The sequence below is a fragment of the Pipistrellus hanaki genome, assembly GCF_964339955.1.
Source record: "Pipistrellus hanaki genome assembly, chromosome: 12".
NCBI lineage: Eukaryota > Metazoa > Chordata > Mammalia > Chiroptera > Vespertilionidae > Pipistrellus > Pipistrellus hanaki.
Genome location: NC_140514.1, coordinates 32,627,684 through 32,646,070, shown reverse-complemented (window position 1 = coordinate 32,646,070; position 18,387 = coordinate 32,627,684). Strand labels below are relative to the sequence as shown.

The 18,387-nt window shown below is 37.8% G+C and overlaps 1 protein-coding gene across 3 annotated transcripts in view; it reads left to right on the top strand.

Moving 5' to 3' along the window:
* Positions 1–18,387, top strand: part of WDPCP (WD repeat containing planar cell polarity effector) — a 361,986-nt gene that overhangs the window by 237,509 nt on the left and 106,090 nt on the right. For all 3 annotated transcript variants that reach the window (XM_084901083.1, XM_084901081.1, XM_084901082.1), the window contains 2 exons: positions 5,102–5,711; positions 16,788–16,976. In XM_084901083.1, coding sequence (XP_084757209.1) covers positions 5,102–5,711; positions 16,788–16,976 — 799 coding nt within the window. The remainder of the gene's footprint in view (positions 1–5,101; positions 5,712–16,787; positions 16,977–18,387) is intronic.

The following is an 18,387-nucleotide window of genomic DNA, read 5'->3' as shown; positions in this document are numbered from 1 at the left end:
CAATAAATGGTGTTGGTAAAATTGGACAGATAATGCAAAAAAAAAAAAAAAAATGAAACTAGACCACCAAATTAACACCATACACAAAAATAAACTCAAAATGGATAAATGACTTAAACGTAACAAAGGAAACCAAAAAAATACTAGCGGAATCCACAGGCCGCAAAATTTCAGACACATGGTGAAGCAATATCTTTTAAATCCTTTTTACCAATAAGGGTTTAATCTCCAACATTTACAGGGAACTCATACAGCTTAACAACAGGAAGATAAACAACCCAATCAAAAAAATGGGCAATGGACCTAAATAGATACTTTTAGAAAGAAGACAGAGGGAAGGCCAACAGACATGAAAACATGCTCAAAGTCACTATTTACTGGAGAGATGTAAATCAAAATGATAATGTGGTACCATCTCACACCTGTCAGAATGGCTATCATCAACAAATGACAAGTGTTGGTGAGGATGCAGAGAAAAAGGAACCCTCATTCACTGCTGATGGGGATGCAGACTGGTGCAGCCACTGTGGAGAACAGTATGATGTTTCCTCAAAGAAACTAAAAATGGAACTCCCATTTGACCCAGTGATCCCACTTCTAGGAATATATCCCAAGAAATTAGAAACACCAATCAGAAAGGATATATGTACCTCTATGTTCATAGCAACACAATTCACCATAGCTAAGATTTGGAAACAGCCTAAGCGCCCATCAGCAGATGAGTGGATTAGAAAACTATGGTACATCTACGCAATGGGATACTATGCTGCTGTAAAAAAGAAGGAACTCCTACCATTTGCAACACCATTGATGGATCTGGAGACCATTATGCTAAGCGAAATAAACCAGTCAGAATAAGATAAATATCACATGATCTCACTCATTTGTGGAATATAGTGAACAACATAAACTGATGAGCAAAAACAGATCCAGTGACAGAGAACCATTGATCAGACCGTCAAACTTCAGAGGGAAGGTGGGGGAGGTTGGGGGTAAGGAGAGAGATCAATCAAAGGACTTGTAGGCATGCATATAAGCCTAATCAATGGTCACAGACAAGGGGGGGAGGAGTAAGGGCATGAGTGGTGGTTGGGGAGGCAATGGGGAAATAAGGACATATATATAATACCTTAATCAATAAAGAAATTAAATAAAAAGTAAATCAAAAGCCAAATGTCACCAGAGAGTCATCGGCCAAGCTGGAGTGGGGAAAGGAGTATGGAAGTGAGATCCAAGGAAGGAAGGATGCCACCTAGCTGGAAGGAATCCAGAAACTATAATAGCTTCTGGTTTTGTTCTAAAAGGGTGAGTGTATTTGGAAGGAAAAACTGAGGCACTGGGTGAAGAATGTGAATTTCAGGCAAAGGACACAAGTAAAGTTTTTAATAGACCAAAGCATAGTAAAACTTTTAAGTGCTATTTGACCAAAAATCTATTCTAATCAGTCATTGTCAGACTCAAAAGTGGCTAGAAGCACTCCACAGACAGGCGTCAGGGGAAAGATTTATATAGAGAACTAGGGGCCCGGTGCACAAAATTCATGCAGGGGGATAGGTTCCTCAGCCTGACCTGCACTCTCTCTAATCTGGGAGCCCTCAAGAGATGTCCTACTGTCAGCACAGGCCTGCTCCCTGTGGTTCTCTGCTCTCTGTGGACCTGCTTGCTGACGCCACTGCAGGCCCTGGTGTCTACTCTTTGTGGGGGCCCCACAGGGGACTGCTTGCTCTTTGCTGCCATGGCCAGAGGTAAGCAGGGCCCTGCTGTCTGCTCGCTCACTGCAGGAGACGTTCCCACTCTGGCCATTTGCACGCATGCTGGCTTGGAGCACCTGGGTCCTGGGTATGTTCCCACCCTGCCCCAGGCTGCTCTGTGCCTGTGTGCATAGGCCCAGAGTGGCCAGGAGGTTGTTTCAGGACCCCAGCCGCTCCCTGCCTATGCACAGGCGTACCGGCTCAGAGCAGCCTGGCTCCTGAGGACACCTGTCACCGGGATGCAGGATGCTTGGTGCAGGCACGCATGCACATAAGCAGCCCCCCCACCCTCGCCGATTTGCACCTGTGTATGCAAATTAATCCTCCATCTTTGTTGGGTTAACTTGCATAGTCACTCCTGATTGGCTGGTGAGTGTTGCGGTGGTATGGTCAATTTGCATATTTCTCTTTTAATAGTGTAGATAATGCAGAAGCAAAGAAAGGACATTATTTGACTGGCTATAGCTTAAAGCCTAATTGGTTGTCCTTCGAGGTTTGGTTTTTAACTTTGAGGCATTTACAAGCTTAGATTTTGGTTTGCTTATGTAGGCCATCATGGCATTGGAGCCACATCAGTCTTAGGGCCTCCTTGTTTAATTAATTTCACAAGTTACAGAGCTGGGAAAATGCAGGGCATGTTTGAGTTTGAACTCAGAGTAGGGTAAGGAGGGGAAACTGTGGGAGTTAACACTAGAATTTGCAAGTCAGATCCTGTCCCTCCTCTGCTTATGACTTCTCATCTCATCTAGAGAAAAAGCCAGTCCTTACAAAGTAGCCTCCAAGCTGCTATGGCATATGTTTCCCTCTCCCAGTTTTACCACTGTCCTCCTTGCTCCCTCTTCTCTGCCCGGGCCAGTCTTCGCTGGCTCCTTTCTCAGGCTAAGAGCTCCACCTCAAGGTGTTTGTTTCCTTTCTGCTCCGGGCTCTCTTCTCCCATATGGCTGCACTTTCAGATCACCTTCATCAGAAAGGCCTGTCCTGACTTCTCTGTGTGCACTCCCCTCCCCGTTCCTGCTGCTCCACATTCTGCTTGCTTTGCTTTACTCTTCATAGAACTTAGGAAGTGGGTACATGGGTTTACTAACATTCTGTGGATGTTTGCTTGTGAATTATTGCCTGTTTTCAGCCATTGGAGTGTGTATTCTCTGAGGTGAGGACTTACTGCTGCATCCCCAGGACCCCAGGACCTGTGCCTGACACATATCTCATACCCAAATACTTATCAGAAACACACACACACACACACACACACGCGCGCGCGCGCGAAAAAACAAGGACAGAGTGTGAGGAAGGGAATGAGTTTAAATATAGGTCCTGCAGGCTTTTGCATTCCAGGATGAGGAATAACATTTTAATTCATTAGTGGGTGGGTAGCCAATGCAGACTTTGAATGGGAGAGTAAGAGCAAAACATTTAGTTTAGAAGATTCATTTGGTGATGATGTTTAAAATGGATTTTTAAAAGAAAAATTCACATGAAAGGAGAGAAGAAGGGAGGGGAGAGGGAGGACGAGGGAGAAAGAAAATGGAAGGGGAAGAAAAGAAAAAAGAGAGGGAGGAAGAAAGGAAGGGAGGGAGGAAAAGAAAGCCTGGGCAGTGTGGGTCAGTGGTTGAGCATTGACTTATGAACCAGGAGGTCGCCTTTCATTCCTGGGTTACAGGCTCAATCCCCAGTAGGTGCTGTGCAGGAGGCAACCAATTGATGGTTTTCTCTAATCATTAGTGTTTCTCTCTCTCCTTCTCCCTTCCTCTCTGAAATCAGTAAAAAGATTTTTTTAAACTTTTAAAAAATATATTTTATTTATTTTTTACAAAGAGGAAGGAAGAGGGATAGAGAGTTAGAAACATTGATGAGAGAGAGAAACATCCATCAGCTGCCTCCTGCAAACCCCCCACTGGGGATGTGCCTGTAACCAAGGTACATGCCCTTGACTGGAATCAAACCTGGGACCCTTCAGTCCACAGGCCGATGCTCTGTCTATCCACTGAGTCAAACCAGTTTCGGCATCAATAAAAATATATTTTTAAAAAACGGAAAATTAACATCTACCCTTCCCCTCCCGCCACCCCCTCTTTGCTTCCAATAGCCAGCCTTATGTATACACTTTAAAACAGACAAACGAGAAGCCTTTTCATTTTGAAATCATTTACTCTTGAGAAACTGCTAAAATAATTGCTTACATTGCTAAAAGCAAATTCCTTTCCTATGCTTTTCTCCCTATTGCCTAAATGATAGTATTGGGGTAAATACTAGATACATTACCACAGTCCACTGTGAAATCCAGGAAAGCGACCTTGGATTAAGTCTGATACAGGTCTTCCTTGGATTCCACCAGACTTTATATGCGCTTTTGTGCGTGTGTGTGTGTGTGTGTGTGTGTGTGTGTGTGTGTGCGTGTGTGTGTATAGTTCTATGAAATTTTATTATATGTGTGCAGGTGTGCTTTTTTAATAGTTCTGCATCTGACCTTGAAGACTTTGCAGTGTCAGTGTATATCTAAACCCACTTGAATGCTGCTCTTCAGGTTCTTGGCCTCCCACATTTCCATATGAATAAACTGAATGGCCTGCTGTTTTTTGCTTTTATTCCTCTGCCTTGGTATTTCTTGTAGCCTTTCCCTTCTACACCAAAGATGCTTTTAAATTTTTGCTTAACAAATACTGACAATTCATATTACTTACTAGGTCTTAATTTTTTTATTTTTAAAACATTTACGTTATTATTTTTCCTGTTGGTCATTTGTCTATTTAACCATTCATATCTTGTCTGACAGTAAACTATTTGTACAAGATTCTTATTAGAGTTCTAAAGTTTTTTTTCCATTCGCCTACTCTATACTACTAATTAGAAATATATTTCTAGTAAATAATTTAACAGTAATTTCAGAATTGGGTAGGATAGTGTGTGGGAAGGAGACTCACTTAATTCTTTCAAGTTGTACTGTCAATGATAAAAATAGAAGATTAAGGAGAAGGAGAAAAATGAAAGTAAAACCCGAACACCCCACAATCACACTTTTAGCAGTTTTAGATATTCTGCTAACTGTACTATTTTACTAAAAGCCCACCTTATTTGTTTTTACATATACTGGGACATATTTGTCTTTTAGTTAGATTTTTTAAAACAATGTGGTCAAGTTAAATCTTACCGTTTGATTTCTGCAGCTATGCTCTGTATGTGCCACATATGTGTTTACATATGTGTTCTATGTGACACATACTTATATATTTCTAGTGTTTAAGGTGATAATTGATTATCTTCAATAGGATACTAGATTAATATAAGGCCTATGTGTGGCAGCTGAAGAAAACCCAAGTTGTGTGTGAACATACATGACTCATCTCTTACAGGTTCTGAGTTCCGTCCGCACGGAATGGGATCCACTGGATGTTTGTTTTGGCACCAAACAGACCTACCAGGTGCTGACCATGGAGCGCTCCCTCAGTGCAGACAAAGAGCCCATGGCTGACAGCTGCATCTATGAATGTGTTCGGAACAAAATCCAGTGCATCTCCGTCACCAGAATACCACTGAGATCCAAGGCCATTAGCTGCTGCAGGAATGTTACTGAGGACAAACTGATTCTGGGCTGTGAAGATTCCTCAGTGGTTCTTTATGACACTCACCGTAGAGTGACTCTCTTAGCCCAGGCTGAACTTTTGCCTTCATTAATGAGCTGCTACCCGAGTGGCACCATTCTGCTAGTTGGCAGCATCCAAGGAGAGCTGCAAATTTTTGATATGGCTCTCTCCCCTATTAACATCCAGCTCCTGGCCGAAGACCGCTCACCCAGGGAGACGCTGCAGTTCAGTACGTTTTTCAGTGTTTCCAGCAGTCTCGTCCAAATGCAGTGGGTAGCTCCACAGGTGGTTTCTCAAAAGCCCGAAAGTGAGGACATCTGTGATCTCCTCTTCCTCAGGTTCAACAGAGGACCTTTGGGTGTTCTTTTGTTTAAACTTGGTAAGTCAGCGGAGTTGGTGAGTAAGTCAATTAAAGTGTTTACGATGGTGAGATTATAATTAAGACAATAAAACTATTCTTGGAATGTATTTTCTATTTGTCATCCCATAAATATGCTTGCCTCTCATACATTTCATGTACTTTCCTTAATGCTTTGTGGATGATTTTCTAAATGCCAGGAAACATTCTTTAATATCATTGATATTAAAGAATTCGGAAATTACACTAAGTATTCATTGTGATGAATAAAGTCTGAAATTTCACATTTGACACTTTCCAAAATAAACTGTCCACCAAAAAAAAAATATTTAAAAAATAGGTATGTGATTATTTTGTTTAGCATTTTAAAATTTTTATGGATTGATTTTGGAGAGAGGGGAAGAGAGAAATGCATTGACATCGATTTGTGGTTCCACTTGATGCATTCATAGGTTGTTTCTTGTATATGCCCTGACCCGGGACTGAACCTCAACCTTGGTATGTCATGACAATGCTCTAAGCAACTGAGCTACCTGGCGAATATTTTAAAAGCACTTAATATGTCCATTAAGAAATTCTTTGTAGGACTGTAATACTTTATTTTTTAAATTATTTTAGATTATAGGTATCTATTACTTACCAGATTGGAACTGTAAAATAAGTGTTTTGAAAGAAAGGAAAGCAAATGTTTAATTAGCTTTTGGTAAAGATATTTGTGTAACTTTTTTGTTACCCTTTAGCTAAAAAATTCAAACGGATTTCACAATATTATGAAATGTGTGTATTCATACAGCCCATTTCATTCAGGAAATGTTAAAACAAAATTTTATTATCCTCCTATATAATAAAAGGATAATATGAAAATTAATGAACAGCAGAATGACTGGTTGCTATGACATGCACTGACCACCAGGGGTCAGACGCTCAATGCAGGAGCTACCCCCTGGTGGTCAGTACGCTCTCACAGGGGGAGCACCGCTCAGCCACAAGCCAGGCTAACAGCTGGCGAGCACAGTGGCCCACCTCTGCGGCAGCACTAAGAATGTCAGTTGGACATCCAGACATCCTCTGAGGAATCCTGACAAAAGAGCATCCTGGAAAAGGGCGCCGGCTGGGCGGAAGGGCGCTCCCCCACCTACGCCCCCCCCAGTACATGGATGTCGTGCACCAGGCCTCCAGTTGCAATATATTTGCCTTTTGTGGTTTTCCATTACCAGCTCTCCCCTGAAATATCTGATATTCTTTAGGTAGTTTTATATAATTTAAAATTCTTGAGAGATCTTTGCTTAGGTTTGAAAAAACAGACTTTAATTAATGCACATTATTACTACTTGAAAACTTTAAAATGTGAATACATTTTAAACCCCCTGACAGGATTTGGCTCTGGTATAAAGTTAAGTTTTAAAAGACATTATAATAATGTTTATTAAGTACTTCTCAGTTTACTTTGTTTTTGTATGGATCTATTTGCCTCTGAAGTTGAACACATGAAATAAATCTAGTGAAAATGACCTCATTAACCTGAAAGATACAGATATAATGTGAGGGTTATGTTTTTCTTCTCTCGAATTATAAAAATGCAACTACATCTATTCATAATGTTAATATTGTCCAAGAAAAAAATGTTTGTAATTTCACTTATTATGAGATAATCCAGTTCAACTTTGCCCCACTGCATTTTTAACAGTTGTATGTCTCCATATACAACACTCATTAAAGTAGATGTTAGATGTTTTGCGTGCCTGTTAAAACACACACACACATACACACACACACACACACACTATAAATTACCCAGTTACCTGTCAAACAGAAGGCTGTCTGCCCACATATACCTAGCTCTTCTTCAGCCCTCCCTTGTGGGCCTACTAACAACAGCTTTGCAAAAAGCACAGCTTTCTCTTCCTATCTCTAGCACATTTGCCTTCTTACTAAAGTAAACAGGCTCTCAGTGTAGGGATTTAGAGGGCTCCCTGCTAATTGCCAGCTTGTAAACTTAATTGGACTGTCTCCCTGGGCACTGTTCCTAAATCAATTAGGCAATGAGTTGGCTGTCACCTCTTTTTCCCAAGAAGGGCTCTTGGAAGAGAGTTAGCCAATAGAAGTCAAGCATTCAAATGAAAAGGTGATAGATAACTTCTGCAACTGACATTTATCATTTATATTTTATTTTCAATATGACTTACATTTTATAGAATGGGGAAAATTTACAGTCTTACAGGCTCTTTAAAGGATCTAATTATGGAGCTTCCCAGGATTTAAAAAACGTGTTATAAGATTGTTTTATTACCGATTACTTTTTTCCCTAGGAAGAATAGATTCCTTGAAACAGTAGATTCTAACTAGCAGATTTTTTTAAAAGAAAACTCTGTTTATATGACAGATTTTTCTTAGGCTCTGCTACTAAATACATCCAAAAATTTTAGTATACTTCTTGAATTAACACAGTGCTGATTCTGGGCATCCATGTGGAATTTTCATGTATAATTCAAGTTGCTGCATATATAAACAGGTATTTACATGTGCAGTTTCTCTACTGGGGAGCATTTATGAGTGTGTGTGTGTGGTTTTTTTTTCATATGCTTGTTATGCAAGCCTTTGGAAAATTTGACATGAAAGGTGTAGCTTACAATTTAAGAAGCTGAGATAGATCATAGTTTAAAATAGAATGCTGTCATATATAAACGTGGCCCTGCCTGGTTCCAGCATGCTAAGACTTTTGGAGTTTGACAGAATAGGTAAGTTAGTGTTGAAGGAAAACTGTTCCAAGGATAAAGCTTCCATTCTAAATCCTTATAATCATCAATCAAATCATTGGGGATTTAAAGGCCATCACGGCTGTTATTAGAAGAACTCAAAGAACATGTCTTTTTCAGGAGGGAGCTAGAAGTGTCATCTTCCATAGAGAAGCTGCAAAGTGTACTATTTTATGCAAGGCAACGTGTAATTAGAATTTCTTTACCTGACAGTCAGTCACGATCCCATATTTCCACATACACAGACTAGGATTAATTTTTTTAAAGGGGTTCCTAATTATACTACTGAAATATATTAAAGCTTTTCCATTCTTATCAATGCCCTTTCCAACCTTCGCTGCTCTCTTTAGACTCGCGGAGAATTTCACATTTTAATTGGCTCTTCATTAAGATTATCTGCTCCTCACCACCCACCCAACTCAACTAACCAACCACTTATCTACAATTGCATAAATCTTACCTTCTCAATTCAAGGGAACAGGAGCTCCGAGACCAGTTCCACCACTGCTTCCACTCTGGATCCCACAACTTTCCCTCTGACACCTTTATTTGTGACCCTCTCCAGGTCCCCACAAATCTGGCTACATCAGCAGATACAGGCCAAACCATACCATGAAACAAACACATCCCTTCCTTAAAATAGTTTCTCCCCTGTTAATCAAATAAATGTTCACCTCCCTCTCATTGTCAACTCATTGAAATATTAGTGAACACTGACTTTCTCTGCGTCACTTCCTATTCTCTGCTCACAGCACCAGATTCTGCCTTCTGTCCTTCGTATTCTCCTGGAGCTGTGCTTGGAAAGGTCACCAGGGTTGTCCTCATTGACACATGTATTTATTTTATTTACTTGATGATTTCTCAGCATTTGATGGTTGATGACTACTTCCACCATCATTAAACTCTTATCATACTTGCCTTCTATGATCCCAGAGGCAATATTTCATGTTTTATGGCCTTTATCTGTCTACTTATGAAAATGTTGAGGCTTTCAAAGGTTCTATTTTTTTTTTTTCTCTCCTCCCATTTTATACAGATTAACACATTAAGTGTCCAGCCTATTTTATCTTCTGGATGGAAAGTGTAGTATCAGTCACCGGTGACTGATATGGCGCTTAACGTGTTAAGAGTTTATTTTTAATATCCCATCTCTGAGTTCAGCCCCGACCACATCTGACTCCACATCCACAAATTCACCTGTCTTTACAGATACCTCCCCTTGGATGCACACAAATGCTCCAGACTCATTGTGTACAGATATGAATTCATCATCTTTCTCTCCAAACTTACTTCTCCTGTATTCTCCATGTTGGTGGGTGGTACAGTTATTCAGATGGAGTGTCAAGTCAGAAGTCATTCTGGAATCCTCTCACCCTAATGCCATATCAAATTAGTGACGAAATGTCATCAATTCTGCCTTCTAAATGCTATCCAAAGATATCTTCCATTCAACCTGCTGTCATTACCTTAATCTAGTTGTTTCCTGTTTTCCCATGATCAAACAGTGTCCATTTGTCTATAATTTTCTGCCTACCAATCTTCCCATCCCCTTCACCCCAAATGAATCTAACAGTGTAGATTTGGGTCAAGGATTCTCCAGCCTCACATCCTTCAGGATCCGATAAGCCCTGGTGGGCCTCTCAGGCTTTATCTCTCCAGCTGGGCTGCTCTGGTGTCGCTTCCCAATCACAGCGTGTGCTCTCACATTCCCTCCTTCCCACAGTGGTGTTGATAGTATTCCATCTACCTGGGGTGCCCCCGCAATGTTCTCATGGAACCTACAAAGTTGGGAAAAGTTAACTGTTCAAGTGATGCTAATTTCTTCCCTTTTGTAGGACTTTGAAAATCACAGGCAATAAGTTGTATGTGTTTGTGCATGTGTATGTGGCTGTCACTCTCAAAAACAAATAGTATGACTTTTAGAACTTATTTAATCTGTAGAAATCTTCAATTTGGTGTACAGAACTGTAAATTTTCCTTTACTGAGTAGTAGTCCATTATATAGATAAATCGCAATTTGTGTAGCTTTTCACATGTTGGTGGACATTTGGATTGTTTTCCTATTTAAGCTAATATGGCTAAAAATGCCATGTATGTTCATGTGCAGTTCTTCGTGTGGACATCTATTTTAATTTCTCTTGCGAAAAAACCTAGGGATAGAATGCATGGGCCATATGCTAAGTGTATGTTAAACTTAAGAAGAAACTGTTTTGGAATTCCAGTTGCTCCACATCCTCAGTCACACTTGGCATTTGTGGTCTTTTTAATTTTAGCCATTCTAGTGGATGCGTAGTGATGTCAGTTTATATTTCCCTGATAAAATGTTGGAGTTGAGCATCTTTTTGTGTGCTTATTTGGCACATATCTTCTCTGATATCTTCAAATCTCCTGCCCACATTTAATTGGATTTTTTATTACTGAATTATAAGGGTTTTTGATGATCTTACAAGTCCTTTTGTAAGATACTAGTATTGTGAATATTTTCTTCCAGTGTAGTGTATTTTTCATTTTCTTAACTGCATGCTTCAGGTAGAAGTTTTTACATTAAATGAAATCCAATTCTTAAATTTCTATGTTTTATGGCTTGTGTTTTTTGTGTCCCATCTAAGGAATCTTTGTCTAACCCTATTTTCTTCTAGAAGTTTTATGGTTTTAGTTCTTACAGTTAGGCTTATGGTCTATTTCAACTAAATTTTCTGCATATGGTGTGAGGTATGGGTTAAAATTATTTTCTAATATGAATATTCACTTGTTATAATACCAATAGTTGGAAAGATTCATCTTCATTGAATTACCTTGACTGTGTGTGTGTGTGTGTGTGTGTGTGTGTGTGTGTGTGTATGAATAAACTCTTTTCTACTGATCTATATGTTTGTATATAATTGAGTATCACACTATCTTAATTATTATAGTGTCTTGAAATCAGGTTCTGTTATCCTCCAACTTTGTTCTTTTTTAAAAATATTTTTTTATTGATTTCAGAGAGGAAGGGAGAGGGAGAGAGAAGCATCAATGATGATAGAGATCATTGATTGGCTGTTTCCTGCATACCCCCTCCTAGGGATGGAGCCCACAACCTGGGACCCTTCAGTCCACAGGCCAACATGCCAAACCTGCTAGGGCGAGTTTTGTCTTTTTTCACAATTACTTGGCTACTCTCGATCTTTGGGTTTCTTTCTATACAAATTTTGAAACTGACTTGTCAGTTTCTGCAGAAAGACCTCATAGATTCTGATTGAGGATATGTTTAATCTATAGATCAAATTAGGGTAGAAGAACAATTTAATAATATTGAGTCTCAAAACACAGGATCTCTCTCCATTTATTTAGGTCTTAAGTTTCTTTCAGCAGTGTTTTATAATTTTAAGTGTAAAGACCTTGTACATATTTTGTTCATGTTTTGGGATGCTATTATAAATAGTATTTTTAATTGCAGTTTTTAATTTTTTCCTGGTATTATACGGAAATAAAACTTAAAGTATATTCTACAATCCTGTTAAATTCATTTCCTAGTAGTGATTTTCTTATTGATTCCTTAGTATTTTTTACATAAATGACTCTCATAGCTGCAATTGAAAACAGTTTTACATCTTCTTATCCAACCTCTATGCCTTACTATGCTAGCTAGGACCTCCACTGTAATATTAAATTGAAGTGGCAAGAGAGGACATCCTTACTTTGTTTCCGATCTTTGTTGGAAAGCATTTAATCTTTCACTATAACTATGAAGTCATTAGGTTGAAGAAGTCCCCTTCCACTACTTGTCTCCTGAGATGTATTATCTTGAGTGGATGCTGAATTTTTTCAAGTGCTTTTTCTACATCTGTTGAAATGATTGTATGTTTTGTTTGGTCATATGGTGAATTACATTGATTAGTTTTCAGAAGTTTTGGTAACCTGTGTTTGTGGGATAAAGCTCTCTTGTTTATGATGATTATCTTTTTAATGTATAGTAGATTTGCTAATATTCTGTTAAGGATTTTGAATCTGTTTATGGGAGATATCTGTACTTTTCCTTTTTCTGTAATGTCTTTGTCATTTTTGGTGTCATTGTAATGCTAACATCATGAAATTAGTTGGGAAGTGTTCCCTCCTTTTATATTTTGAGTTGTATACAGTTGATATTATTTCTTCTTTTAATGTTTGAGAGAACTCCCAAGAGAAGGCATCTGGACATGCAGAGTGTGTGTGTGTGTGTGTGTGTGTGTGTGTGTGTGTGTGTTATGTGTATGTAAAGGTTTGTTAAACTATGGATTCAAATTCAAATAATAAAGGGTCATTCATGTTATTCTTTTTTTTTTTTTAAACCATTTCAGAGATGATGCTTTGCTTTGCTTTCAATGAGAAAAGCATCTTTTTATTTATTTATATATTTTATTGATTTTTACAGAGAGGAAAAGAGAGGGTTAGAGAGTTAGAAACATCGATGAGAGAGAATCATCGATCAGCTGCCTGTTGCACACCTCCTACTGGGGATGTGCCTGCAACCCAGGTACATGCCCTTCACTGGTATCGAACCCAGGACCTTTCACTCCGCAGGCTGATGCTCTATCCACTGAGCCAAACCAATTTCAGCATTCATGTTATTCTTAAATGAGCTTTGATAGTTTAGGTCTTTCAAGGAACCCATTTCTGTAAGTTATATTTATTTGCATAAAGTTAGATTATTCACTTCTTTGATGTTTCTAGTTCTGTAGTGATTATTGTCAATATTGTCTTTTCTTTCTCCTCAATTTAGGCAGATGTTGGTCAATTTTACTAATGGTTTCAAAGAACCAGCATTTTGGGGGGATTTAGTCTATTTTATTTACTGCTTGATTTTTTTTTTTTACATTTCTTATCACACAATTATATTTTCTCATTTTCTAGTCTGCAAACAGATAACCTAAGTAGAAATACTTCTTAAAAATAATCAAATTAGGTACATCCAAAATGCAACAATTATACATATGACAATTAATTCACAATGTGTAATTTACCAGGATGTATCCAAAGAATTTAGGAACAGCCAGTGAGGAGAAATCTGACCATATTTAGCAATCAACTGTGTATACATCCAAAGACAAACATATATAAATTCCCAAACCAAAACTTTGAAAGTTTTTGTTAAGTCCCCATTGGATGAAGGAGAAAGAGTGAGGATTCAAACCTAGCCAGCCTTGACAGTCTTAATGCCAAATGCTGGGCTGGTGCCCCACTCTGCAACTGAATGCAAGCATCTCAGTTTGTCAAACACCTGAGGTATCCAGCTCTTGTGCCATTATGCACATAGAAAGGCTAAGTGTTCATTAATTAAAAAACAAGTAGTCATTAACTATCTACACTATCCCCCCCACTAAGTTACTAGCCCCAATATGCAACCTGTGTCACACAAGAGAAGGCTATACTGTATTATATATGCATGTAGTATGTGCATATATATCGATATGAGTGGATTAAAAAACTGTGGTACATCTACACAGTGGGATACTATGCTGCGGTAAAAAAGATGCAATTCTTACCATTTGCAACACCATGGATGGAACTGGAGAACATTATGCCAAGCAAAATAACCAAGTCAGAGAAAGATAAATATCACATGATCTCATTCATTTGTAGAATATAATGAACAACACAAACTGATGAACAAAAACATCCAGAGACAGAAAAGCATGATCAGACCATCAAACCTCAGAGGGAAGATAGGGGAGGGGGAGGGTAAGGAAGAGAGATCAACCACAGGACTTGTATGCAGGCATATAAGCTTAATCAATGGACACAGACACCAGGGGAATGAGGGCATGAGTGAGGGGTGGTTGTGTGTGGGGGGCATATGTAATACCTTAATAAATAAAAATAAATAAAAAATACATCAAATAAGGACACATATGTAATACCTTAATAAATAAAAATAAATAAAAATACATCAAATAAGGACACATATGAAATACCTTAATAAATAAAAATACATCAAATAAGGACACATGTAATTCCTTAATAAATAAAAATAAATAAAAAATATATCAAGAAAAAGAAAAAATAAAGTTATCTAGAAATTATCCTCCAAAGTACTGCTATAACTACACCTTACAAATGTCATTTTTAAAATTTTATGCATTTCAAAATATTTTCTAATTCTCTTTGTAATTTCTTCTTTCTTATGGGGAAGAATGTCGATTAATTTCTAAATATTTTGAGATTTTTCAGCTATCTATGTTGATATCTAATTTAATTCTGGTGTGGTTCAAGAGCATAGTCTGTATGATTTCAAAACATTTAAATTTATGTTTTATCACCCAATATATACTACTGTTATTGTGTGAAATGTTTTATAAATGTCAATTGGGTCAAATTCAAGAATAGTGTTTTTCAATATTTTTCTATTTGTATTGACTATCTGCTTATATGTTCTCTCAATTAGTGACAGAGAAGTACTGAAATCTCCAAATATAATTGTAGAATTCACTTTTCCCCCTGTTCTATCAGAGTTTGCTTTATTATTTCAGAGCTCTATTGTTAGGTTCATTGAAGATTATGTTTCTTCATGAATTTTCAATTCTTTATTATAAGATACAGAATTTTAAGTTAATTCATTTCCATCTCTCACCATTTTAAATATGTCTTAGTGTTTGTTGTCTTCTGGCTTGCATCATTTCAGAAACATAGTTTGCAATTATTTATATATTTGTTTCTCTATACATCATTTGTCCCTTTTTTGGTTCCTTTTTAAGATTTTTCCTGTATCACCTTTTGCACAATTTGGTTATGATTATATACTAGCTTTTCTTCTCAAAAATTAGTTCTTTCTCTTGCTAGATGTAATATATAAGGTATAAATAGCATCAGAAGGTTTGGATATTTTCAGTTTCCTGCGAAGTTCCTACACGTTAATATCTATTGACAAGGAGCCACTGAGGACTTCCCGTGCTTGACTGCAGGCTCACAGAGGCTTTGGACAGAGGCATTCATTAATTTTACCAACATAAAAAGAATAGCAAAGTTTTGTTGCTTAGTATAACCAAGGCAATTCCCCAGATTCCCTATCAAGTTAAGTTCTGTTAGATATACCATAGGTTTTCTTTTTTAATGGACTTGAAGTAATATGAAGAATTTTGGCATTTTTCTCATGGACTAGTATGTTTTGAAAATCCTGAAACCTATAACCTTTGCAATTAAATGTTGATAATAATGAAAAATTGCAGTGATATTTTATATACTTACAGCTTACGAATAATTTCACACATATTTTCTCATTTAGTTTCATGATGATTTGTACTGAGAAGTTTTTGTGGACTCACTCAATTTCATAAACATTGACTGAATTAAAAAAAAAAGATTTTATTGCCAACCATTTTTTTTAAAGATTTAAAAAATAATAACCTGCTTAAGCGTCCTAGTATTTGCTGTCATTTACACAGAAGTTGTTAGTTTTAAACGAAATAAGCCATATTTAAAAGATGATAAAATAGAACTAGATCAGAATGCTTCCCCACTTGTTTTGTGTTCTTGTTTCTCTAAGATTAGAAGTGGATTTTCTTTTATTTAAAAGGATAAACAAATATGTTTTATAGTAAATATTATTTGTGAAGAGGATCAACAGCAGGATTAATACTAATCATTGCTGCCGAAACCGGTTTGGCTCAGTGGATAGAGCATCGGTCTGCGGACTGAAGGGTCCCAGGTTCGATTCCGGTCAAGGACATGTACATTGGTTGCGGGCACATCCCTGGTAGGGGTTGTGCAGGAGGCGGCTGGTCGATGATTCTCTCTCATCGATGTTTCTGGCTGTCTATCCCTCTCCCTTCCTCTCTGTGAAAACTCAATAAAATATATATTTTTTTAAAAATACAAAAAAAAAATAATCATTGCTTACTTCAGTAGAAGAGAATAATCTCTAAAATGCCAATCTATATATATAAAAGCCTAATCTGCAAGTTGTCCCCTCGGGAGTTTAACCGGGAGACAAGGAATTCTATCTCTCACTATGATGTACGCTGACCACCAGGGGGTGGCACAGAATGAAGGAAGGCCCCGGCTGGCAGCCCGGGAAGGGAGGTCTACCTCAATATTCTCATGCTTACCCACTCAGGTTAAGCAGTTGCCTACATGGAGTATAAATTAGTTAATATGTGCTGAAATGGTAAGGATAAGCTAAACGGGGGGAGGAGGAGGTAGGTATTATTTAAAATGAAGATTTAACCACAGAGCCATTTTAGTCTTGGCTCCCCAAATTTCATATTTCTAGCACTTATGCAAGAAATTATTACTGTTTTATTTTCTTTATCAAAAACTCAACTCTGTTTTTGTTACTCTAATTTTTATTTTTAAAAGATTTACTTGGTTTTACGCTTTTTTGTGACAGGTATCTTCACTCGAGGACAGCTGGGCCTGGTGGACGTTGTCTCCCAGTACATTCACTACGACCAGGTCTGTGAGGCGATAAGCATCCTGAGCAGCATGAACTGGGACACGCTGGGCCACCAGTGCTTCGTCAGCATGAGCGCCATTGTGAACCACCTTCTCAGACAAAAGCTCACCCCAGAGAGAGAAGGTCAGACTCGAAATCTGTTCCGTCAGAGGGTTTTGCATATACGTAAAGTATCTTTTATTGAGTCAGTTATTTTTGAGTATGATTTTGAGTGATATTATTTTAAACTAAGACAGAAATGCTAATGCCTTATTAAAACTGACAGAGTCAGATATATAATAGTTACTCCTGTATGGTATTGACTGTGTAGTATTTATCAACATAAAGAACAACTTTTCTGTATATACCTATGCTGGAGCTCCCAATGCAGTCATTGTATATTCCAGTGTAAGTTCATGTATGGAATATGCTCAGATTTCAAACTTTGAAAAAGAATTTCATGTACTCTCTCGGGTCTGGTAGACAAAGGGCCCCAAACAAACTTCCTATTGCTCCTTTACGTTAGACATCAGTATTTTTCTCTCATACCCCAAGTCTTTTGTCCAGAAAATAATCCTTTCCCCTTACTGTGTGTGTATGTCTGTGTGTGTGTGTGTGTGTGTGTGTGTGTGTGTGTGTGATACTTGCAGCCCAGTCTGCTGCTTCTTATTTTCATTCTGACTTGTAGTTCTGATACCTGTTTCCCATTTCCCCACCTTCCCCAGTAAATAATTTTTCCATAGGATCTCAGGTGTTGTTTGTCAAAGAGAGATAAAACACTGTAATAAAAAAAAATAAAAATAAAAATAAAAAGGAGGGGGGACAAATATGTGCCACATACAATGAAATTAATTTTTATATTTGTCACTTATCAGTATGTTATTTTTTTAAAATATACCTTATTGATTTTTTTTTACCGAGAGAAATGGAGAGGGTTAAAGAGTTAGAAACATCAATGAGAGAGAAACATCAATAAGCTGCCTCCTGCACATCCCCTACTGGGGATGTGCCCACAACCAAGGTACATGCCCTTGACCGGAATCGAACCTGGGACCTTTCAATCCTCAGACGGACGCTCTATCCACTGAGCCTAAACCAGTTAGGGCTCGGTATGTTGTTTTTATTGTGATTTACTTAATGTAAAATGCACCTAACCATTTTTCCACTTGCTTCTTTATTTCAGATCTTTGCAAAAAAAATTTACGTTAATGATGGGAAATCATGGCTAATGAGAAACTGTCCCTAGGTAGTTTGCAAGGACATATATCAAACCAGAAGTCTTTATTGGAGAGTTTCTTTTCCCCTACTATTTTCTTTGCATATTTATAGATGTTCTTATTCTATTTTATTTTGTTTATAAAGTAAACAAGTTGTTTAGATAGAATTCTGTTTATAACCTTCATTTTAGTAATTTTAGAGAAGAATAATCAATAAGAACAAATTTCTTCAGGAAGTTTGCATCAGGGGACTTGGCCCAACTCACAGGAGGCTCACAATAAATATTTATTTAATGTTACTTGAATGTGCTTTCCTGAGGCAGCCCAATTCATCTGTG